The sequence below is a fragment of the Zeugodacus cucurbitae genome, chromosome 2 (genome assembly GCF_028554725.1).
Source record: "Zeugodacus cucurbitae isolate PBARC_wt_2022May chromosome 2, idZeuCucr1.2, whole genome shotgun sequence".
NCBI classification, from domain to species: Eukaryota; Metazoa; Arthropoda; class Insecta; order Diptera; family Tephritidae; genus Zeugodacus; species Zeugodacus cucurbitae.
In genome coordinates, this window is record NC_071667.1 from 36,700,440 (window position 1) to 36,726,541 (window position 26,102).

Here is a 26,102-nt window from a genome sequence, read left to right on the forward strand (position 1 = left end):
AATGAAAAGTAAAGTCCTCTCTCGGCGAACCAAAATCAAAATCTACAAGTCGCTTATCATTCCCGTCCTGCTTTTTGGTGCAGAAACTTGGACGATGTCAACATCAGATGAGACGACACTAGGAGTTTTCAGGAGGAAAGTTTTGCGCAAGATGTGTGGTCCTCAGAACATTGGCAACGGCGAATACCGCAGACGATGGAACGATGAGCTGTACGATTTATACGACGACATTGACATAGTTCAGCGAATAAAAAGACAGCGGATACGCTGGCTAAGTCATGTTGTCCGAATGGACGAAAACACTCCAGCTCTGAAAGTGTTCGATGCAGTACCCGCCGGAGGAAGCCGAGGAACGGGAAGGCCTCCACTCCGTTGGAGGTACCAGGTGGAGAGCGACCTGGTTACACTTGGGATCTCCAACTGGCCCCGAACTGCAAAGGAAAGAGACGAGTGGCGCGCTCTCATCGATTCGGCTATAACCGGCTAAATGGTTCAACGCCAATCACATACATATGTACATACATTGGGCCAAATTGTGTTATCATTTAAAAAAAGTACATCAATAAATTGCGAGAGTATAAAATGTTCGGGTTCACCCAAACTTCGTCTTTCCTTACTTCTTTTAAAACGTTTCATTCTCGTTTTCAATAATACTTGTTGGCCTAATTCCAGTATTAATTTTCAACATATGTATTTGTTTTCATGCGTCGCTCCCAGATTGATATGGACGGTAAGATAGCTTTTCGATGTTAAAATACCGGTTTTTTAAAATTGTTACCAAGTTTTTCGGAAAATTTCCCCACTTTTCCACAATTTAGTAATTATTTTTCTATCCGACACACCAATTTCTTAACCTTTGTGGAAACCAAAAAAAAACTATTTAAAACAAGTAAGGAAGGGCTAAGTTCGGGTGTAACCGAACATTTTATACTCTCGCAATTTATTTATTTAACTTTATTTATATTACATAATACACAATTTCACCCACATATTCGTCATATATATTGTATAAAGTCCATTGAAAGTTGGAAACCATAATATTAGGTTAGAAGCACCGAGGTCCTCGTGTTCGATATATGGGGCCTTAAAAACCTATGGTCCGATTTCGGCGATTTTTAGAATGGGGCCTGCCACACTATAAACATAGTATTTGTGCAAAGTTCTGCACCGATATCTTCACCAGTGCTTACTTTATATATTGTAAAGTAAACGATTCAGATTGTCTTCAGAGTTCTGGTATATAGAAAGTAGGCGTGGTTGTGAAGCGATTTGGCCGATTTTCACAACATATCATTGGGATGTAAGGAAACTATTACAAACCAAGTTTCATTGAAATCGGTCGAGTAGTTCCTGAGATATGGTTTTTGACCCATAAGTGGGCGACGCCACGCCCATTTTCCATTTTGTAAAAAAAATCTGATTGCAGCTTTCATCTGGAATTTCTTATAAGTAATTTATTGTTTCTGACGTTTTTCGTTATTGACTTTACCCACTTTTAGCAATTTTCAACCTAACTTTTGTATGGGAGGTGGGCGTGGTTATGATCCGATTTCTTTCATTTTTGGACTGCGTTAGGAAGTGGCTAAAAAAACGACTGCAGAAAGTTTGATTTATATAGCTCTATTTGTTTGCGAGATATGTACAAAAAACTTAGTATGGGGCGGGCCCACGCCCACTTCCCCAAAAAAATTACATCCAAATATGCCCCTTCATAGTGCGATCCTTCATACCAAATTTTATTTCCATAGCTTTATTTATGGCTTAGTTATGGCACTTTATGTGTTTTCGGTTTTCGCCATTTTGTGGGCGTGGCAGTGGTCCGATTTTGCTCATTTTCACCTTCCTATGGTGCCAAGAAATAGGTGTGCCAAGTTTCATCAAGATATCTTAATTTTTACTCAAGTTACAGCTTGCACAGACGGACGGACGGACGGACGGACGGACAGACAGACATTCGGATTTGAACTCCACTCTTCACCCTGATCACTTTGGTATATATAACCCTATATCTAACTCGTTTAGTTTTGGGTGTTACAAACAACCGTTATGTGAACAAAACTATAATACTCTCTTTAGCAACATTTGTTGCGAGAGTATAAAAATATTTCGATTAGCTTTATGTGATTCGGCATTAAACATTTGTTTTTGGAATATATGTACTTTCTTACTCCATTATTAGCATATACCATAAACATCTTGGAAATGAAGTTAATAAGTTACCAAAAACATGTGATTGCAATCTATTCTGTTCGTCGAATAAGGCATACTGCAACATTTACATCTCCTAGCAACATGTTGTTTTCAACATAACTTAAACCTGAACGAGTTATTGGTATATCCAATGTGATGATGAAAAGAGAAAATCAGATGTGTGTTTGTCCGTCTGCCGTTCGTGCTAGCGATATCTTTAGTATAAAATTATATATCTTAATGAAACTTCACGTACAGGTGGTCATCATAAGAATATTCGTATTTTAGACGAACGACTTGGTTTGTTGTTGGTTGTATTAGCCGAAAAATTATAAAGAGCTATAACAAAGTCAAAAATAAAGATATTAATGTAAAATTTTAATAAGAAAGTCCGTTTGGGACCTCGCTCTAATAGAATAATATCTTTTGTGAAAATGGATAAATGAGCCTACTACAGCCCCTACAAAGGTTATGTTGAAATCTATTAAATGATAATAACTCAATGTTAGTACCATCAAAGTTTGCTGTTAGGATGGTACAGAAACGTTCATTCAGGTAAAAATGTCAACCAAATTTCGTACGTATAGTTACAATTACATCCTGATCGTATTGTTTGAAATTAGACGAATTCGGTTCACACCCACGCCTACTTCGCTTATATCTAAAAATCGTCGAAACCCCAAATACCGAACATAAAGACCTCATAACCTATGGCTGAACTCTTCACTGGTAATGTCTGCAAACCTTTCAGATATATTAACAAATTTAAAAGGTGGCATCGGTGCTCAACTTTTCAGTAGGCTTTATAAGTTAAGAAGGTTTTAATAGCTGTCATCGATTGGCTAAGCGTTATGGAGAAGCCAATAGAACGCACTGTCCTGTTATTCAAACATATAGGCAACACTTATGGTGAAAGCCTGCGCTAAAATGTCCTCTTAATCATGCGCAATAGTGCTGCACTATTTTCATAGGTGGAGAAATACTTTAATCTGCACAAAAATATGATTTTTATCCCTTCGAGCTGGTTCTATGCTTTACGTTTTATTTAATAAATTAAAATGTATTTCAAAGTAAAAATAACAAAATTTTTATTGTCATGTTTGACTAAAATTTGTCCTTTGGGTCGTTTTTACTATTGTGAATAGTCTACATAAGTAAAACAATTTGGTAGCACTCAGCAAGTGGCGATAGAATTTTTAATGAGGTATCCGCATACTCTTCTGCACGAATTCAACTAAATAACTTTGTTTTTGTTTTCATATAAAAAAATTTTTGACAGGCGAGCAGAAAAGTGGCCAATCGATTACAGCTAATTCTAATAGCGAAAATTATTTGTAATTACAGTAGTTTTCCGTAATAACGAATATTCGTTTTAACGAAAACCGCTTATAACGAAGAAGCATTTTTTTACATTGAGTACCTTAAATAACGAACATCGGGGATTTGTAAGTACTCGTTTTAACGAACAACATGAAGAAGACATGAGTAGAAAGATATAAAAATCAAATTAAATTGTGATAAAAACAGAATTCAAAATATAAATTGAACAATTTCAAAACAAATGTGCAAATTAAAAAAAAAATAGTTAAAACAAGTAAGGAAGGGCTAAGTTCGGAATTTATTTATTTAATTTTATTAATATAACTTTGACCCACATATTCGTCATATCTATCATATCATCAATGAACTTTATTGAAAGTTGGAAACCCTAATATTAGCTATATGGGAGCTAGGTGAATTTATGTCTCGATTTCACTTATTTTTTGGCACGGATACATTTTATTTGAAGAAAAATATTTCCCCTGAATTTTCTTCAAAATATCTGAGAGACTTACTCATATATTCGTTAAAAAATGTATGAGACGCACTGAGGTCCTCGTGTTCGATATGTGAGGTCTTAAAAATTTATGGCCGGATTTCAGCGATTTTTAAAAGGGCCATGCCACTTATAGTGTGGCATATTTTCATAACATATCATTCGGATGCCAGAAAAATTTCATTGAAATTGGTCGAGTAGTTCGGAGATATGGTTTTTGACCCATAAGTGGGCGGAGCCACATCCATTTAAAATTGTGTGTACGAAATTGAGTGCAGCCCTGCAGCAAGATATCTCATTTTTTACTCAAGTTACAGCTTGCACAGACGGACGGACGGACAGACGGATCACTTTGGTATATATAACTCTATATCTAACTTCCGTTATGTGAACAAAACTATTATACTCTCTTAGCAACTTTTTTGCGAGAGTACAAAAAAAATTAATTTTATAGATTCGCTTAAACTGATTGAAAAGCACCAAATAGATTAGTGTCGGAATTGTACCATTTTGAAAGAATTTAGCTGATGAAATATATGTAAACTTTGTAGAGTGCCAGGGAGAAAAATATCCAATAACAAAAATATCTTCTTCTTGACTGGCGTCGACAACGCTTACGCGGTTAAAGCCGAGTCCAGAACAGCGCGCCACGCATCTCTCTTTTTGGCAGTTTGGCGCCAATTGGTAATACCAAATGAAGACAGGACCTTCTCCACCTGGTCTTTCCAAAAGAGTGTAGGTCTCCCTCTTCCTCGGCTTCCACCAGCGGGTACTGCATCGAAAACTTTCAGAGCTGGGGTACTTTCGTCCATTCGAACAACATGACCCAGCCAGCGTAGCCGCTGCCTTTTTATTCGCTGGACTATGTCTGCGGTATTCGCCGTTGCCATTGTTTAAGGGACCATAAATCTTCCGCAAAACCTTACTCTCGAAAACTCCTAATGCCGTCTCATCGGATGTTGACACCGGCTGCGCTTCTACACCATAAAGTAGTACGGGAATGATGAGGGACTTGTAGAGTTTAATTTTTGTTCGTCGAGAGAGGACTTTACTTTTCAATTGCCTACTCAGTCAATAGTAGCACCTGTTGGCAAGAGTGATTCTGCGTTGGATTTCAAGGCTGACATTATTATCGGCATTGATGCTGGTGCCCAGGTATACGAAATTATCTACAACTTCAAAGTTATGACTGTCAATAGTGCCGTACATAGCTGTACACTCTTATAAAAAATTGTACCTTCTCTGTTTAGCTCTCGAGGCTGTGAACTAGAGGGGAATAAGGAAACAAATTTCCCCTTTCTCTGTGAATGTCCAGCCCTATCGCAGATCCGACACAGGACACTTGGAAGCCATCAGGCATCAAGCCTTGAATGGATGTCCACTAAAAGCATATCGGACATAAGTAGCTTCATCGAAAACACAAAATGGTTTGACCGGAAATATGAAACGGGATAACAGTAAATTATAAGGTCTGCGAATAGTGTATCAAAATGGCATATTTAGTGCTAATGGGGAAATAAAATAATATGGCTGCACTCCTACCTACCTACCAGTTTAGCTCTGTGGCTTGAACTATTTTTTCAATTTTATTTAAAGTCGACAAACAAATGGTGTGTGTCGATCATCTTTTCACGGGTCTTTTCTAAGATTTGGCGCATGGTGAATATCTGGTCAGTTGTTGATTTTCCAGGTCTAAAACCACACTGATAAAGTCCAATCAGTTTGTTGACGGTGGGCTTTAGTCTTTCACACAGTACGCTCGATAGAACCTTATAAGCGATGTTAAGGAGGCTTATTCCACGATAGTTGGCGCAGATTGTGGGGTCTCCCTTTTTGTGGATTGGGCAGAGTACACTGAGATTGCAATCGAGTACACTGAGATTACAATATATAGCAGTCAAAATTATTTACACATCGAAAGTTTTTCACAAATTTCACGGAAAAAAGCTTTTGCTTGTTGTTGTGGCAGTGCCACAAATTGTTATGTTTTTGTAAACCTTGATCTATTCCTAAGCGAACGATGCCAATTTGGTGAGAAAAGCTGGACCAATAACAGAGAAATGGGCAAAAGAACTGATGACTCGCAGTAGTTAAAAGAATTTACACACCGCGATTTAGCCTTTATTCTTGGATTTGGTTGAAGAAAGAGTAGAATTTAAATGAATACTGTTTATAATGTCATTAAAAAGAAGGAGACGAACAGTTGAAAGGATAAACCTGTGATAACTCAAAGATAATGTAGAAGATTAGTAGGAGCTGTCATACAAAATCCCACAATTAGTCCTCTTAATATAGCAGCACCATCGAATCAGCATATTGCATGAACAACCAATGATGCTACACTGTTGAGGACATTTAAAAACAGTAACATAAACACCTACGTTGTGCATAAAGTGATCAATATTTCCGAAACTAAAAACGCGATCCTAAAGCCTGTCGTGGGTCGATAAAGCAAAATTTTAGTTCCAGGGCTTCTCTAGTAAACGCTTTATGCCTTTACCACGTGAGAAGAAGAATAATGCAGTTAAGGTGATAAACAGAGTCGGAGGTGACATTATGACTTTTTGGCGAAGTTTTCCTTATTTAAGTTTTGGAGATTTTATACTAATTTAGGGGCCCTAAATTATCCGGATATATCAGAATTCACATGACCATGCCATTGTAATTGTTAGTCCACCTTTTCCAACTATTGACAGGATTTTACTACATGGCAATTCTCCATATCATGAAGGATCTTTACCTACAAAAGTTTTATATGAAGCAAATCAAGTTGACCTTCGCACAGCCCTGACCAAAACTTTAGTTAAAATGTTTGGTCTTTCGTTAAATATCAAAGACCAATAGATAAAATGACCGAAAACGTCGAAATTACCGACATTTGGTCTAAATTAACAGTTAACTTAGCGCACAATTCTGTTGAATTAAAACCGGATCATAAAGCAGGCTGTTTATGATGCCAAAGGTGATATAACCAACTATGAATTCACAGCATTAGAATAGTAACTTAGAAAAAACATTAAAATTAAAAAAAAATCATTAAACAAGTAAGGAAAGGCTAAGTTCGGGTGCAACCGAACATTTTATACTCTCGTAATTTATTGCTATATTTTTATATATCTGATATCTGAGAGATTTACCGACATTTTCGGTGGAAACTTACCATAAAGCACGGAGTTCTTCACATTCGATATACGGGGCATTGAAAAGTTAAGTCCGATTTCGACAATTTTATCACAAGTGATGCCACAGATCATATACTCTATGGGCGCTAGAGTATTTGTGCAAAGTTTTATTCCGCTATCTGCATTGGTTTCTTATGTATCTATACTAATTATATAAAATCGCTTATATGAAAAATGTTTTTAACGGCTAATCTCCTAAAGTTCTGAAGCGATTTTTATAATTTTTTTTTTTTAAATAAAGCATTTGCTCTAGGCTCGCGAGTGGCATACTTATTTTTTAATTTTCCGAAATCAAATCCTTTTTCTTTCGGGTTGAAGTTTTTGAAAAATCAAAAATATTGCAAGCATAAGGTTTTTCGTTCACCAAACGCAGTCTACAGCGAAGCGCGCTTTGTGTGTGTGCGTGTGCTCTTTATCGTTTGCGGCACGCACTCTCTCTCTCTCTTCCATCTCTGCACATCTTTTCCAGCATAACGTAATGAAGTAACGTACATACATATGTATGCACTCTCTCTCTTCCATCTCTCGCATCTTTTACTACATAACTTATTGAAGTAAAGTACAAAGCAAAAAAGTTTGCATATATAAATGATCGCAGAACAAGTGAAATAACGCTAAGACCGATTTCACACAGGCAATTTTTGTTGCGGCAATTCTTAGTTTTATAGGAGAGGGGGCGACCAAGGGAAGCGAAAGAGAGAGAAATTCTCCTCTCTTCGTCGCCCCCTCTCCTATAAAGTTAAGAATTGCCGCAACAAAAATTGCCTGTGTGAAATCGGTCTAAACAGCACAATCAAATGCTCGCATAAATTGCCGTATGTATGCATGTATGTAGATATGTAAATACAGTGTCAACTATATTTACTCTGTTTTACAGTTACTTATTTTGCAGCAACGCACCGTTGCTTGAATTGCTTTTCTTATTGTCTTTGTACTTTTTTCTAACAAAACACATCTATCTTCTTCTTCTATATAAATAAAAATGGATCTTCGAAATGTATGTACGCCCATAACTTTCGAACGATTGCACCAAATCCGATGATTTTTGGTTTTATGAATTCTTTATTGTTAGGACAAGGTTTGTATGTTGGAAAATTATAAAAAATTAAACAGTGAAGTATTAAAAAACGCATTCAAGAAAAATTAATTAAAAATGAATCGCAAAATGTGTTGCTAAGCGCATATCTCGAGAACAGCTGAACCGATTTCGCTAATTCTTTTTTTGCAATATTCCTTGAAGTATAAGGTCCCGAAAAAGTCTAAAATCCACACTCTTTTAAATTCTCATACAAACAATTTCTAATCTATAGATATAAAAATGAATTGCTGTTCGTTATTCTCGCAAAAAGTCGAGAACGGCCAAACCGATCTGGCTAATTGAAGTCTTGAAATATTCGGGGAAGGGCAGGAAAGGTTTAGAAATTAAGTAAATATGGAAAAATTGCGAGGAAGATAATAAAAAGAGCATTCTATTTGAATTGACAACAAAAATATGAAAAAAGAAAACAAAAAATAATAACATTTTGAAGGTTGTCATTGTTGCTTTGTGGAAATATTTTTGTCAGTGTTTAACTGTATAAGGTTGTGTCGATAGCCCTAAACAATTTGTAACAAATAAGGAAAGGCTAAGTGCAACCGAACATTAATTTTTTAAGGAAACACACAATTTGACCCATATATTCGACATAAAGTCCAATATAAAATCATCATGAAATTATTCCTAAATTGCAAATCGAAGAAACACCAGTCTGCAAAATCGTCAAAAGTAGCGCTATATCGAAGATTTTCCATATATTCATGAAGTCGCTGGAGGCACTGCGAAGGACTTCAAAAGATTTACGCGACAACCAAAACTTTTTTGGTGGAGCCATGATTCTGTTGGCAGGTGATTTACGCCAGACTCTTCCAATTATTCCTGGATAATCGCATGATTAAAATCATCTACTTTATGGCGACACATAAAGATTCGCCAATAAACAACTAACATACCACTAATTTTGCAACAATATCAAATTGCGATTGTAGAAGCAGTTGGAAATGGTAGGGTCCCAGTTGACACCTCAATGGATTAATAACATTTCCAACATATTTCTGTCACTTCATTGACTCAAAGAAGAAGCTTATTCATCGTGTTTTTCCTGACATGAAACCACAATATGATAACCATAAATGACTGCTTGAATGACCTATATTGGTGGTAAAAAACAAGAATCTCTTCGATCTTAATGCGACAATTTAGAATTTCAGGAGAGTTGACACAGCTACAAACCAGGATGACGTATTCAGTTATCTCACAGACTATTTAAAATTGCTGGATTATCCCCACTCACTTGCAATTAAAAGTAGTGTGAGTTGTTATCATGCTGCTTAACATAAATCAACCTCGACTTTGAAGAAGGTATAACGTTTTCGTCTTTATGCGTAAGAATTTTTTCTCTGCATTGAAAAATTTACAAATTTCATGTATACCTTAGCCACAAAAACGAAAAATTAAACCCGTTTTCCGTTATCATGACATAGCATGAAACCGGCTTGACCGATTTGGCTGATTCTTTTTTGTGTGTATTCCAGGGGGTTTGAGGATGTTTCTTACGGAGAGAAAAAAATGCCTGAAAATGCGTAAAATTCACACCTTTCTAATCTCCCATACAAACAATTTGTAATAAGTATTCATTTTTATATGGAGGATATTATAGATTCCAGTTCAAATTGAATAGGTACGCATACATAAGATAGGTCAGCTATACAAAATAAGGTAGTGCACCAAATTTACGCTAAGGCGGTACGAAGTTCGCCGGGTCTGCTAGTATATTATAAAGTGAAGGAATAAGATGGAATTCATAATTTAGTTATATGGGAAGTTGTCGTTGTGAACGGATTTCATAAATTTTCCGCACGTGTCATCAGGGTGTCAAGAAAGTATTAACGGGTGATTTTTTTGAGGTTAGGATTTTCATGCATTAGTATTTGACAGATCACGTGGGATTTCAGACATGGTGTCAAAGAGAAAGATGCTCAGTATGCTTTGACATTTCATCATGAATAGACTTACTAACGAGCAACGCTTGCAAATCATTGAATTTTATTACCAAAATCAGTGTTCGGTTCGAAATGTGTTTATCGACAAATTTTGTTCAGCGATGAGGCTCATTTCTGGTTGAATGGCTACGTAAATAAGCAAAATTGCCGCATTTGGGGTGAAGAGCAACCAGAAGCCGTTCAAGAACTGCCCATGCATCCCGAAAAATGCACTGTTTGGTGTGGTTTGTACGCTGGTGGAATCATTGGACCGTATTTTTTCAAAGATGCTGTTGGACGCAACGTTACGGTGAATGGCGATCGCTATCGTTCGATGCTAACAAACTTTTTGTTGCCAAAAATGGAAGAACTGAACTTGGTTGACATGTGGTTTCAACAAGATGGCGCTACATGCCACACAGCTCGCGATTCTATGGCCATTTTGAGGGAAAACTTCGGAGAACAATTCATCTCAAGAAATGGACCCGTAAGTTGGCCACCAAGATCATGCGATTTAACGCCTTTAGACTATTTTTTGTGGGGCTACGTCAAGTCTAAAGTCTACAGAAATAAGCCAGCAACTATTCCAGCTTTGGAAGACAACATTTCCGAAGAAATTCGGGCTATTCCGGCCGAAATGCTCGAAAAAGTTGCCCAAAATTGGACTTTCCGAATGGACCACCTAAGACGCAGCCGCGGTCAACATTTAAATGAAATTATCTTCAAAAAGTAAATGTCATGAACCAATCTAACGTTTCAAATAAAGAACCGATGATTTATGCGTTTTTTTTTTAAAAAAAGTTATCAAGCTCTTAAAAAATCACCCTTTATATACCGAATTTCATTGAAATCTGTCGAGTAGTTCCTGAGATATGGTTTTTTACCCCTAAGTGCTATTCTTATGTAAAATTTAGTGTTTCTGACGTTTTTCTTTAGTGAGTTATCGCACTTTTAGTCATTTTCAACCTAACCTTTATATGGTTACCCTTTACCCCTAAGTGCTATTCTTCTGTAAAATTTAGTGTTTCTGACGTTTTTCTTTAGTGAGTTATCGCACTTTTAGTCATTTTCAACCTAACCTTTATATGGGAAGGTGAGCGTGGTTATTATCCGATTTCAACTATTTTCATGGTGTATGGTGGGGTACGTTATGTGAACAAAACTATTATACTCTCTTAGCAACTTTGTTGCTATGCGAGAGTATAAAAATAACCGGATAATAGAGTTCATGTTGTGTGTAAATAAAGGGTGATTTTTTAAGAGCTTGATAACTTTTTTTAAAAAAAAAACGCATAAAATTTGCAAAATCTCATCGGTTCTTTATTTGAAACGTTAGATTGGTTCATGACATTTACTTTTTGAAGATAATTTCATTTAAATGTTGACCGCGGCTGCGTCTTAGGTGGTCCATTCGGAAAGTCCAATTTTGGGCAACTTTTTCGAGCATTTCGGCCGGAATAGCCCGAATTTCTTCGGAAATGTTGTCTTCCAAAGCTGGAATAGTTGCTGGCTTATTTCTGTAGACTTCAGACTTGACGTAGCCCCACAAAAAATAGTCTAAAGGCGTTAAATCGCATGATCTTGGTGGCCAACTTACGGGTCCATTTCTTGAGATGAATTGTTCTCCGAAGTTTTCCCTCAAAATGGCCATAGAATCGCGAGCTGTGTGGCATGTATCGCCATCTTGTTGAAACCACATGTCAACCAAGTTCAGTTCTTCCATTTTTGGCAACAAAAAGTTTGTTAGCATCGAACGATAGCGATCGCCATTCACCGTAACGTTGCGTCCAACAGCATCTTTGAAAAAATACGGTCCAATGATTCCACCAGCGTACAAACCACACCAAACAGTGCATTTTTCGGGATGCATGGGCAGTTCTTGAACGGCTTCTGGTTGCTCTTCACCCCAAATGCGGCAATTTTGCTTATTTACGTAGCCATTCAACCAGAAATGAGCCTCATCGCTGAACAAAATTTGTCGATAAAAACATTTCGAACCGAACACTGATTTTGGTAATAAAATTCAATGATTTGCAAGCGTTGCTCGTTAGTAAGTCTATTCATGATGAAATGTCAAAGCATACTGAGCATCTTTCTCTTTGACACCATGTCTGAAATCCCACGTGATCTGTCAAATACTAATGCATGAAAATCCTAACCTCAAAAAAATCACCCGTTACTTTTGACGCAAAAAAATGACTACTGCGAGTCTCCAGTTCATTTGCTTATTTCTCCGCCATATTTCTAGCTACTCACTTCATTCGCTCAGGAATAGATCAAGGTTTACAACAATATATCATTTTGTTACCCTGCGACATCAACAACAACAAGCAAAAGCTTTTTCTGTGAAATTTGTAAAAAAAAGTTCGATGTGTAAATAATTTTTGACTACCTCTGTATATATACAGTAGTTTTCCGAAATAACGAACACAATAATTGTCAGGCCTGTTCGTTACATCGAATTTTTCGTTAATTCGAGTACTCATTAATTGCTTTTATTAATTATTTGTTAAAAAATTAAAAACCATAACGAAACAATTCAAATCCAATAAATTCTTGCAAAATGGAGTAATTTTGACATTTATACTTCTATTTGGTGCTGATCAATAATTTTAAGCTTTTTTATAAAATCCAACATTTTTTTCAATTTGCACATTTCTTTTGAATTTTTTCAAGTTTTATTTTTAATGCTGGTTCGATGTTATTTGATCTTTTTCTCTTTCTTCATATGTCTTCTTCATGTTGTTCGTTAAACCGAGTACTTACAAATTCCCGATGTTCGTTATTTAACGTACTCAATGTAACAAATTTGCTTGTTCGTTATTTCGGAAAACTACTGTGTAACAAAATTTCGCAAAACTTATTGTACCTTCGTGAAAGAATTATATGTGCAACACATCAATCTGAATTTAAAGTATCAAAAACATACATATGGTATATTTCGATAGTATATATTTATACTCTCGCAACAAATGTTGCTAAAGAGAGTATTATAGTTTTGTTCACATAACGGTTGTTTGTAACACCCAAAGGTAAACGAGTTAGATATAGGGTTATATATACCAAAGTGATCAGGGCGAAGAGTGGAGTTCAAATCCGAATGTCTGTCTGTCCGTCCGTCCGTCCGTCTGTGCAAGCTGTAACTTGAGTAAAAATTAAGATATCTTGATGAAACTTGGCACACTTATTTCTTGGCACCATAGGAAGGTTGCTTTCGAAAATGAGCAAAATTGGACTGCCACGCCCACAAAATGGCGAAAACCGAAAACACATAAAGTGCCATAACTAAGCCATAAATAAAGCTATGGAAATAAAATTTGGTATGAAGGATCGCACTATGAAGGGGCATATTTGGATGTAATTTTTTTGGGGAAGTGGGCGTGGCCCCGTCCCTTACTAAGTTTTTTGTACATATCTCGCAAACCAATAGAGCTATATAAACCAAACTTTCTGCAGTCGTTTTTTTAGCCACTTCCTAGTACAGTCGAAAAATGAAAGAAATCGGATCATAACCTCGCCCACCTCCCATACAAAAGTTAGGTTAAAAATTACTAAAAGTGGGTTAACTCAATAACGAAAAACGTCAGAAACACTAAATTTCAAGAAATAAGAAATGGCAGATGAAAGCTGCACTCAGATTTTTTTACAAAATGGAAAATGGGCGTGGCGTCGCCCACTTATGGGTCAAAAACCATATCTCAGGAACTACTCGACCGATTTCAATGAAACTTGGTTTGTAATAGTTTCCTTACATCCCAATGATATGTTGTGAAAATAGGCCAAATCGCTTCACAACCACGCCTACTTCCTATAACCAGAACTTTGAAGACAATCTGAATCGTTTACTTTACAATATATAAAGTAAGTACTAGTGAAGATATCGATGCAGAACTTTGCACAAATACTATGTTAATAGTGTGGCAGCCCCATTCTAAAAATCGCCTAAATCGGACCATAGGTTTTTAAGGCCCCATATATCGAACACGAGAACCTCGGTGCTTCTAACCTAATATTATGGTTTCCAACTTTGAATGGACTTTATACAATATATATCACGAATATGTGGGTCAAATTGTGTATTATATTATATAAATAAAGTTAAATAAATAAATTGCGAGAGTATAAAATGTTCGGTTACACCCGAACTTAGCCCTTCCTTACTTGTTCTCTTTAATTTTAATTTTAACTTTTATTTAACGTTGTACTTAATTTTTCTGGTTTTCCCCATTATTCAAAATTGAAATTCAAAAAATTAAAAGCATGAATGTTAGAAAGAAGAAAAGCATATTTAAGTAAACAAAATTTTTTATTGATTTGTCACAATGCAAAAAATATTGGAAATCAGCTGATAGAAAAACGTAACCATAGTTACATATAACAATATTTAAATGGCAAAGCGAAACCATTTAAATAAAAATTTAGTCAAATGGTGAAACTGAAATAGATAATTTTCACTTAAACTTATTTCGTGAAACTTTATACAATATATATGACGAATATGTGGGTCAAATTGTGTGTTATATAATATAAATAAAGTTAAATAAATAAATTGCGAGAGTATAAAATGTTCGGTTACACCCGAACTTAGCCCTTCCTTACTTGTTCTCTTTAATTTTAATTTTAACTTTTATTTAACGTTGTACTTAATTTTTCTGGTTTTCCCCATTATTCAAAATTGAAATACAAAAAATTAAAAGCATGTATGTTAGAAAGAAGAAAAGCATATTTAAGTAAACAAAAAATTTTATTGATTTGTCACAATGCAAAAAATATTGGAAATCAGCTGATAGAAAAACGTAACCATAGTTACATATAACAATATTTAAATGGCAAAGCAAAACCATTTAAATAAAAATTTAGTCAAATGGTGAAACTGAAATAGATAATTTTTCACTTAAACTTAATTCGTGAAACCGACTGTAAGTAATTGATATTTTAAATATTTTCAGTATCTAATAATACAGTAAAACCTGTAAAGCTGGACACCCTTATAATTTGGACACTCGCTCAAGTTGGACGAAGTGTTCTGCACCAACATAATACAAATAGTCCAAAATATCCTTATATTCACTGCTTAATTTGGACACTGTCTCTCTTGGAAGTTGGACAAAATTTGTCTAAATTTTTAAACAGCAAGCATTAAAATCCCTATCTATCTTGGACAATACATTTAACAATGCATATTTGTATGCTATTTATTTGTCAACCAATGGAATTTTCAAACTTTGTAGTACCGTTATTTTTGTGAAAATTTGTATGTATCAAATTTCATGGATTGGCTATGACACAATTACGCTTATTTGATTTGTGTTAATTTTTACGTTTTTATACTCTCGGAACAAAAGTTGCTAAGAGAGTATTATAGTTTTGTTCACATAACGGTTGTTTATGTCACCAAGAAATAAAAGGGTTAGATACGGGGTTATATATATATAAATGATCAAGATGACGAGTGGAGTTGAAATCCGGATGTCCATCTGCCCGTGCAAGCGATAACTTACCTCAACCTTCATATACTATATATGACGATTTTCGTTATTCTAATAAACTTTACGCCGAATTTATGGATAAATTTGTGTGTTATGTAAATAAGATTTCTTCAATAAATTGCGAGAGTATAAAATGTTCGGTTACATCCGAACTTAGCCCTTCCTTACTTATTTTATTATTAATTCAATTCAATGTACGCATTTTATTTTTAATTCAATTCAATATACACCTTTTACCTAGTTTTTTTAAATAAAGTCAATAAAATGAAAAAAAAAACCATTTCATTATAACATGGACACTCGCTTTTGTAGCGCGAGCCAATGAATGAGAAATTACCGAACTATACAATTTTCGTCATGAAAATCCTCAGCAAAAGCAATGAGCTCACTATCTAGTAGGTCAATGTATACTTTGTCATTCACTTTAGTCGGTAAAAAGCACATATGAGATTTGCTTTTAGACTCAAATGCAGCCCACACCATTAAAAATTCCCACCGTGGTTTTGCTTAAAGCAAGTTTCTCATGTGTCATAGAGAAGTACATTTTCAGAGATAAGGTCATCATTGACTACTACCATTTTTACTTCGATTTTATTATCATCGATTTTTAGCATTGTGTTAATTTTATAGGTAGAGACGTATCCAAAACCATGTAGAGTCGTTAATTCGGTTTTTAAGTTACCGATTTTCTTAGCGAATATTTTGCGTACAAGGGTATCATGTCCATTTACGCATATTACTTTTACTATACCCTCGTTACCTCTTTATTTATGGACATTATTTTCATTAGTTTCATATGTATGATTATCCGCGATTTTATTTACTTTCAAGTTTTTCTTTTCGGGACACTCGTCTGTTTTATGCGTCGTACGTTGGCATTTAGTACACCTTGGCTTTTTCTGTGGTTCAGAGCAATTAATCGCGTAATGCCCGAATTTAGCACAATTGTAACATTTTATATCATTGGACGAACGTTGACTATTGTTATTTGTTGACAATGGAACACTTTTCGTATTTATAGTTTGAGGTTTTACTGTGGACGATACGTTTCTCGATTTAAATGACCAATTAGTATCATTATACACACTATAACTCATGATATCTTTTAATAAGTCTTGGCACCGATTGTATTCATTAGATATTTTACGCTTCAAATCGTTGTCGTTTACACCGTTCACAATATGTCGCGGGATGCTATTTTCTGTCAAACCGCCTTTGTTACCAAGTGCTAGCATTCTATAGAAGTATTCGACCGGTGATTCAGTTTGAGATCGTTTTGTTCGCGATAGTTAAATATGCGTATCTGCTTCGTTTAACATACACGGAAAGTCAATTAAAAATTTATTCACAAATTGTGGCCAATTTACAAAAATACTTTGTTGCGAATCAACCCACAATTTTGCGGGTCCTCGTAATTTCTGTTGCACCGCACAAATCAATATGTGTTCTTCCCAATTATAGGCACTTTTTAACATTTCGACACGTTTTATAAATTGAATCGAATTTAACAACGTTTCGCTTGTTGGGTTATATTCTGGCAACAACTCGACAATATCTCTCATGTTATAACACGACAATGAGAGGAATTTCTAATAGGAACATGGGTTCCAATTGGGAGACCAGTATTTTATGTAATCGGAATTTCCCATTGTGGCATGAAGTTCACTTGCGTAGCTGGCGTTGTTGTTGTATATTGAATATATGTCGCGCTTGTATATAGTGTCCGTTCGGGTGATGACATACACACTGGTTGAAAGTTCGACGCGCACGGAGTATTTTGTACATTATTTTGCTGCGTGTTTGTATGTGTGTGCATATCTAGCAGTCTCTCAATCGTTTTTTCGAGAGCTGATAAACGTTGCACCATTGTTTCGTTGCAATCACTTTCACTTTCATTTTCGTTATTTACATGATTTTTTAATCTTTCCGTTAATTGGATTTTGGTGCCAGACGTAGGCAAACCAGCATCCTTACACTTGTTTCTCTTACACTTGTTTCTTAGTTATTTCAACGTTAACATTTTTCGTTATTTTATTTTTTATTTATTTTTTTGTTTTAATTAGTTGGTTCGTATTAGTCCAATTAGAACGTTCCAGCGAGTAATCGTACGAAAACGAATGTTTGATACAGAAGCGAATGTAAGAAAACGAAGATGTGCAAATAAAGAAGTAAAAGAAGCAATGATGCGAAACTACAAATTTGAATTCGAACCGTTGAGCAGAGCGACAAAACGTATGTCACCAGCACCGATGTTCGCGGGAGTCTCAACAAATGTGAGGTTATGTACGATGGCTACGTGTTAGCCCGATAGAGTCGTTATCACTTCTTTACTTAGCACTTTTTAATGATCGTAGATCTCAAAGCAACTACATTGCATAAGAGTTCAATTAATTTCACAAATTCACAACGCGCACGTAAACGATTCCACTTCTGAACTGTCATAGGTGGACCGTTGTCCTCCTAAGGATGGCTTCTTACCGTTCTCGTTCTCTTCGTTTAAGCAAAACACTTTATTTAAATATTGATACAAAAGTTAATTTTAATTAGTTAGAAAAATAATAGTTTACACAGAACCAGACATCTGACCTTGTTGAATGCGTCGCGGCGAGTCATGTACTACTCAAACTTTTTAGTACCAGTATTCTCGCTTCACTTCACGCAGAACTTCTACGAAATTTGTAAAAAAACGTTCGATGTGTAAATAAGTTTGACTACCTCTGTACATAATTTTCGTATTCCAAAGAAGCGAACGCCGATTAATCAAATTCAAAATTTTTAAATAGAAATATAAGCTTACAAGTACATATAAACTAATGAAAAAATATGGTTTTGCTTATTAAGCACTTTACTCCTTTTAAGACGACATTTGAATTGTTCTGTTATGGATTTTCTTTTTATAACAAATACTTTAATAAAACAATTTATTGAACTGTAATTTACGGATATCTAACTAGTTTTTATCGAAAAACATACCTCTAATGTGTTTGTTGTTTCGGAAAGCTACTGTACATATGTATGTTATCATATCAAAGTTATGTAAGTAATTGTATAGTCTTGGTGGTCAAAACTACACCAGTCCCATATAGTATCTAATGTTTTTTTTGTTTTTTTTTTTTTTTTTTATTCTAGTTAACTTTATACCGAATATATGGGCCAAAAACATTAAATATTTTTCCGATCGTGAATATATATGTACATATATAAATTCTCTGCTTGCTTGTTGTTTTGATATAAACAAGGTATTAAGTATATGAGGCAAAAGTCAACCAGATTTCATAGTTGTAGCAGCAAAAATTGGACAATATCAATATAATAAATACTTCGTGACGAATCTTATTCCTTTTGTCCGTTCGTCGGTAGAAGCGATGACTTAAGTAAAAATTAATATATCCGAATTAAAATTGGTCCTTGGCAATATTAAAATTTATATATTGTGGAAGAGAAATCGGATTGCCATGCCCTCAAAATATTGTTAAGATAAAGAGTTGGGCACGCAATGAGCGGCATAGCTGCGCCGCTCGGAAATAAACCCGTTTATAATTTTTAGTTACTGGTTGAGCGGCAAACATTAAAAATGGCAAATAAATATAGAATTATTAATTTCAGTTGAGCAAATTCGACCGCTATAACTTTTTTATGTTTATGTGTTGTTAGTAAAGGCTTGTATTATTTCATATTATGTTACTGACGGTGCTTCTGCCCAAACGAAAAGCAAATAAAACAAATAAGGAAAGGCTAAGTTCAGGTGCATATCAAATTTAATAATTAATAATGTAATTTTATAAAGATAACACAATTCGACCCATATATTCGGTTCAAATAGAATAATGAGAATAATCATAAATATTATATGGGGACTGAGGTAATTCCTGAACCGATTTCACTCGTTTTCACCACCAAGATACAATATATCGGAGACTATACGCTCACTTAATTTTATATTACCAATAATTAGGTATATGAGATCTGGGGGAAGTTATGACCCGATTTTAACCATTTTAGGTACAGAGACAAACTGTTATAAGAAAGATATTAAGAGGGAATGAATTACATTAAAATATCTGAGAGATTTACCTATATTTTCGGTGTAAAATTACCCTTAGGCACTGAGTTCTTCATGTTCGATATCAGGGGCCTTGAAAAGTCATGGTCCGATTTTGACAATTTTTCCACAAGTGATGTCACAGCTCAAATACAGTATTTGTTGCGCATTTCCGTCATAAGGTCCACCACAGACAAAATATTAAACATTATTAGAATTACAAAGTTTTTGTATATTTTCATAGGAAAATATTTAAATTTGTTTGTAATAAATACATTTTAAATTTATTCATAACAAATGACGTGGTATACGAAAGCCAAGTCACATAGGAGCAACTTTTCTCATTTCGATTTTTCTACTGCATTTGTTTTTTAGTCAAAATTGTTAAAATTCTTTTGTTCTCTTATTATCATATATTTCAATGTCCCGTGCGACATCGAAAAGTATCATTTGTTTCCACTGCATCGGAAAAATAAGCAGGAAGCTCGCAAAATTGTAGGTATAAACAGTTAATTTTTATACAATTTAAATAAAAGAAGTAAGGAAAGGCTAAGTTCGGGTGCAACCGAACATTTTATACTCTCGCAATTTATTGAAGAAACTTACAAACATACAAAATTTACCCATAAATTCTACATAAAGTTTAAAAGAATAACGAAAATCGTAATATATACTATATGAGGGCTGAGATATCTCTCATATGAACCAATACATATGTATATGCGGAAAAAAGCCCACCGTATTTTTGAAAAACCTATAATTAGATATATGGGAGCTAGGAGATGTTAGGACCCGATTTTAAAATTTTTTTTAACAGAACACTATTAGAAGAAAACAACTTCCTCTGAATTACATTAAATTATCTGAGAGATTTATCCAAATTTTCGGTTAAAATTTACCTTTAGGCGCTGAGTTCAACAAGTTCGATATCTGGGGCCTTGAAAAGTTATAGTCCGTTTCGACAATTTTTTCATAAGTGAAGTCTGATATGATATGTACTATTTGTGTAAAGTTTTATTCCGCTATCTTCTTTGGTTCCTTATGTATACATGATAAAGTGAAGGAATCAGATGGAATTCAAAATGGAGTTATAAGAAAATTGGTCGTGGTTGTGAACCGATTTCGCTCATTTTTTGTCCGTGTTATCAGGGTGTCAAGAAAATATTATATAACAAATTTCATTGAAATCGGTCAAGTACTTCCTGAGATATGGTTTTTGACCCATAAGTAGGAAACGCCACGCCCATTTTTCATTTTGTAAAAAAATCTGAGTGCAGCTTCTGTCTGCCATTTCTTATGTGAAATTTAGTGTATTTGACGTTTTTCGTTAGTGAGATAACCCACTTTTAGTAATTTTCAACCTAACCCTTATATGGGAGGTGGGCCGTGTTATTATCCGATTTCTTTCATTTTTGGACTGTATAAGGAAATTGCTAAACGAAAAGACGGACGCACAGACGGACGGATTTCAACTCCACTCGTCAGGATCATTTATATATATATAACCCCATATCTAATTCTTTTTTCTTATCTTTAACTCGCAACATGTTGCGCAGAGTATTATAGTTTTGTTCACATAACGGTTGTTTGTATCACCCAGAAATAAAAGAGTTAGATATGGGGTTATGTATATAAATGATCAGGATGACGAGTGAAGTTGAAATCCGGATGTCTGTCCATCTGTCCGTCTGGCCGAGCAAGCGATAACTTGAGCAAAATCGGTCCACTGCCACGCCCAAAAAAATGGCGGAAACCGAAAACACAAAAGTGTCATAACTAAGCCATAAATAAAGTTATGAAAGTAAAATTTGGTACAAACGATCGCACCAAGGAGGGGCACATTTGGATGTAATTTTTTTAAGAGAGTTTAAACTCTTTATAGAAAGTTTAAAACTTTAAAGTTTTAAAAACTGTATAAACCAAACTTTCTGCAATCATTTCTTTTAGCATTTCCTCATACAGTCCAAAAATGAAAGAAATCGGAGAATAACCACGTGCACCTCCCATACAAAGTTTAGGTTGAAAATTACTAAAAGTGGGTTAACTCACTAACGAAAAACGTCAGAAACACTAAAATTTACAGAAGAAATAGCAGAAAGATGCTGCACTCAGATTTGTTTACCAAATGGAAAATGGGCGTGGCGTTTCCTACTTATGGGTCAAAAACCATATCTCATATATATATTATTTATATATATTGACAACATCCGATGAGACGACTCTTGGGGTTTTCGAGAGAAAGTTTTGCGTAAAATTTATGGTCCTCTGAACATTGGCAACGGCGAATACCGCAGACGATGGAACGATGAGCCTACGCTGGCTAGGTCATGTTGTATGAATGGGTGAAAACGCTCCAGCTCTGAAATTGTTCGATGCAGTACCCGCTGGAGGAAGCCGCGGAAGAGGACGACCTCTACTTCGGTGGAAAGACAAAGTGCAAAGTGACCTGGCTTCACTTGGTGTTTCCAGTTGGCGCCAAAAAGCAAAAAAGAGGAACGAGTGGCGCTCTCTTGTGGATTCGCCTATAATCGCTTAAAGCGGTTTCTCCGCCAAATATATATATATATATATATATAATATATACATAAGGAACCGATGAAGATAGCGGAATAAAACTTTACACAAATACTGTATATCATCTGTTGCTTCACTTGTGGAAAATTTTTCGAAATCGGACAATAACTTTTCAAAACCCCGGATATCTACATTAAGAACTCAGTGCCTAAAGGTAATTTTTCACCGAAAATACCGGCAAATCTTTCAGATATTTTAATTTAATTCAGAGGAAATTGTGTTCTCCTAATTGTGTGTCTCTGTTCCAAAAATTATTTAAATCGGATCAGAACTTCCCCTAGCTCCCATATACCTAATTATGTGCTGGCATTATTCCGCATATATCGGTTAATATGTGAGATATCTTAGCAAAATTGAGTGAGCATCTAGTCTTGTATGTAGCGTAGCTTAGTGGGGAAAATAAGTGAAAGCGGTTTAGGAATTACATCAGCCATATATGATGATTTTCGTTATTCTATTGGACTTTATGCCGAATATATGGGTCAAATTGTGTGGTATTTTAACAAAATTACATAAATAAATTGCGAGAGTAGAAAATGTTCCGTCGCACCCGAACTTAGCCTTTCATTACTTGTTACAACTGACTTTCATTTGTTGCAAGATTCTTATTATATTATATATATATATTATATTATATATGTGTATGTATGTGCATAAAATGTTTTTGTTTTACCTTGAATGATTTATGTCATCAGAAAACACTTTTTCACATTTTACAAAAGCATATGGATTGCTGCTCTAAAAAAACGCTCGACTCCGCGAAATGTAACAACGTTCTAACACGTTTAAGAGCTGGAGATAACTTGTGTGACAAAAAACATCATCTGAATCATATTCGAAGTATTATATACAATGGATTTTTGGATATTAACAAAAACGATGATACTGACGAAGAACATAATACCAAGTATATTTTAAAGACATTGGCTGAGAGTAGAGAATCTTTGAAAAACCTGGTAAGTTATTAATGTGGTAATGATGTAATATTTTTTTCCGATATTTATGTTGATAATTAATTCAAACACGACTAAACCAAATGTTACATACTCCCCGTAATGACATTATAGATATCACAGACCATATTCCAAAATCTAGTAATATTAAAAATAATACTGTACATGGGAGCTATGTCAATGTTGTAAAAGGCAACAATGTACAAATGCAACAAACGCAAAATCCCCTAAATGGTGGTATTGAAACCATGATTATAAATCTTTCGCAATTTATGTCTACTATGCAAAATATGATATAAGATTTAATGAAATAACAAAACCAAATGCTGCAAACTTTATTAAGTAAAAAATGAGTACTAAATATCTGTATATGGAATGCTAACGGTATTAACCAACATAAATTGGAGCTTATTAGATTTCTGTCTGAAAAAACATAGATGTAATGCTAATATCAGAGACTCATCCAACAAACAAAAACAATTTCAAAATACCGGGATTTAGACTGTATGTAACAATTCACCCGGATGGAAAAGCACGTGGCGGAGCGGCAGTGTTGGTTAGAAATCGGTTAAACCACTATGCTACAACAATATCCTTAAAAAATCGGGATTGTGATTTAAATATAACGGCTATATACTGCCCACCTCGTTTTAAAATTACTTAAAGACTTTTGTGGAACGCTAGGTCAAAGATTTCTAGCAGGTGGAGATTATAATGCAAAACACATGTACTGGGGTTCACGTCTTATTAATCCGAAGGGACGCCAGCTGTACCAAACCATTATGAACCACAATAACATTGATATAATATCTCCTGGCAAGCCCACATACTGGCCCAGTGATCGCAACAAAATACCAGATTTAATTGATTTCGCTGTAACCAAAAATATTAATAGATCGCTTGTGACAGTTGAAAAACTACGCTACTCTCGTAGCATTTCATTTTACTCTTGCTACCGCTCCCACTTTGTCGAGAGCCACAGCACAGCATAGCATAACAATGTAAAAGTATGTGCTCTACTCTGCTCCGAGTTTTGTTAGACCGTTTTCACACGGGCAATTTTTGTCGCGGCAATTCTTAGTTTTATAGGAGAAGGGGCGACCAAGGAAAGCGAGAGAGAGAAATTCTCCTCTCTTCGTCGCCCCCTCTCCTATAAAACTAAGAATTGCCGCGACAAAAATTGCCCGTGTGAAAACGGTCTTAGGTAAAAAACTATAGCTGGAGCGGGAGCAAAAAATTAAATTCTGCGCTATGCTCTGGCGTAGCGGTAGCAAAAAATTGAGAGCGGTACCACAGCAGAGCTAATGAAAATTTTTTATGTGCTACAACTCTCGCATGTGTTTGTTATTTTTTCTTTTTCTTCAGAAATCTTTTCGAAGTATTGCACAGAGCTGTGCAATATACATTGAAGTACAGTAGTTTTCCGAAATAACGAATATTCGTTTTAACGAAAACCGCTTATAACGAAAAACCAAATTTGTTACATTGAGTACCTTAAATAACGAACATCGGATATTTGTAAGTACTCGGTAGTAACCGGTTTTCGCTACACCATCAGACTACCCACAGTGCCACAGGTGGGCCAGAAAAAAAACCGGTGCCAAAAAGTAACCAATAACCGGTTACTTGTGGCCCACACGTGGCACTGTGGGTAGTCGGATGGTGTAGCGAAAACCGGTTTTTTTGCAAAAACTTCGAGGAGTGGGTTGTCGGTTTTCGTAGAAAAACCGGTTTTTTTGGGTCGGTTTTGCTCGTGCATTTCTGCCCGAACACTTCTCAACCGATTTATGCCGCACACCCCTTATATCTGGAAAATACGGACATATTTATAATACGAGGTTTCGATGTTATTTGATTTTTTTCTCTTTCTTCATATGTCTTCTTCATGTTGTTCGGAAAACCGAGTACTTACAAATCTCCGATGTTCGTTATTTAAGGTACTCAATGTAACAAATTTGGTTTTTCGTTATAAGCGGTTTTCGTTAAAACGAATATTCGTTATTTCGGAAAACTACTGTACTTCAATGTATATTGCACAGCTCTGTGCAATACTTCGAAAAGATTTCTGAAGAAAAAGAAAAAATAACAAACACATACGAGAGCTGTAGCACATAAAAATTTTCATTAGCTCTGCTGTGCTACCGCTCTCAATTTTTTGCTACCGCTACGCCAGAGCATAGCGCAGAATTTAATTTTTTGCTCCCGCTCTAGCTATAGTTTTTTACCTAAGTAGAGCACATACTTTTAAATTGTTATGCTATGCTATGATGTGGCTCTCGACAAAGTGAGTGCGGTAGCGATATCATAGCAATAATTTTAGAAATTTTGCTGCTACAGAGTAGTAAATGAGAACCCTGGTTGAAACATGTACAGACTTATCTTCTGATCATTCACCTGTACTAATAAAGTTGTGTGAACAACCCAACTTCGTTGAGCCAAAGGTGGGTCTAATATCTCACAAAATGAACTGGTTAAAATATAAAAAATATGTGAGTAGCCACATTAATATTGATTTAAAAAGAGATACAGAGAGAGATAGTTATACCCGAGACATACATGTAGTAACAATACTATTGTTCGTACAAATACCAGATGTGTGTCACCAAATACTAGCACTTTACCATGTGAGCAATGTAGTATTTTGCTGGTAACAATATCAGCATTTTTTTTGTGGTATTTCACTAAACACAGCTAAAAATAGGTAAGAAACCTGGGACAGAGCTTATATACAAAAGCTTTTTAAAATATTTTGTCAAAATGACTTTTCAAAAATAAATAAATAAAATGGAAAATATAAAAAAATTGTGACAAGTTTTTTTTTCACAACGCCATGTTCAT

The 26,102-nt window shown here is 35.2% G+C and overlaps 1 protein-coding gene across 8 annotated transcripts in view; it reads left to right on the forward strand.

The window, feature by feature from the left end:
- Positions 1 to 26,102, forward strand: part of LOC105219969 (uncharacterized) — an 833,969-nt gene that overhangs the window by 732,599 nt on the left and 75,268 nt on the right. For 7 of the 8 annotated variants that reach the window (XM_054225503.1, XM_054225499.1, XM_054225504.1 and 4 more), the window contains one exon: positions 23,034 to 23,267. The exons of the other annotated variant lie outside the window; for it this stretch is intronic. In XM_054225503.1, coding sequence (XP_054081478.1) covers positions 23,034 to 23,267 — 234 coding nt within the window. The remainder of the gene's footprint in view (positions 1 to 23,033; positions 23,268 to 26,102) is intronic. 8 annotated transcript variants of the gene reach the window in all.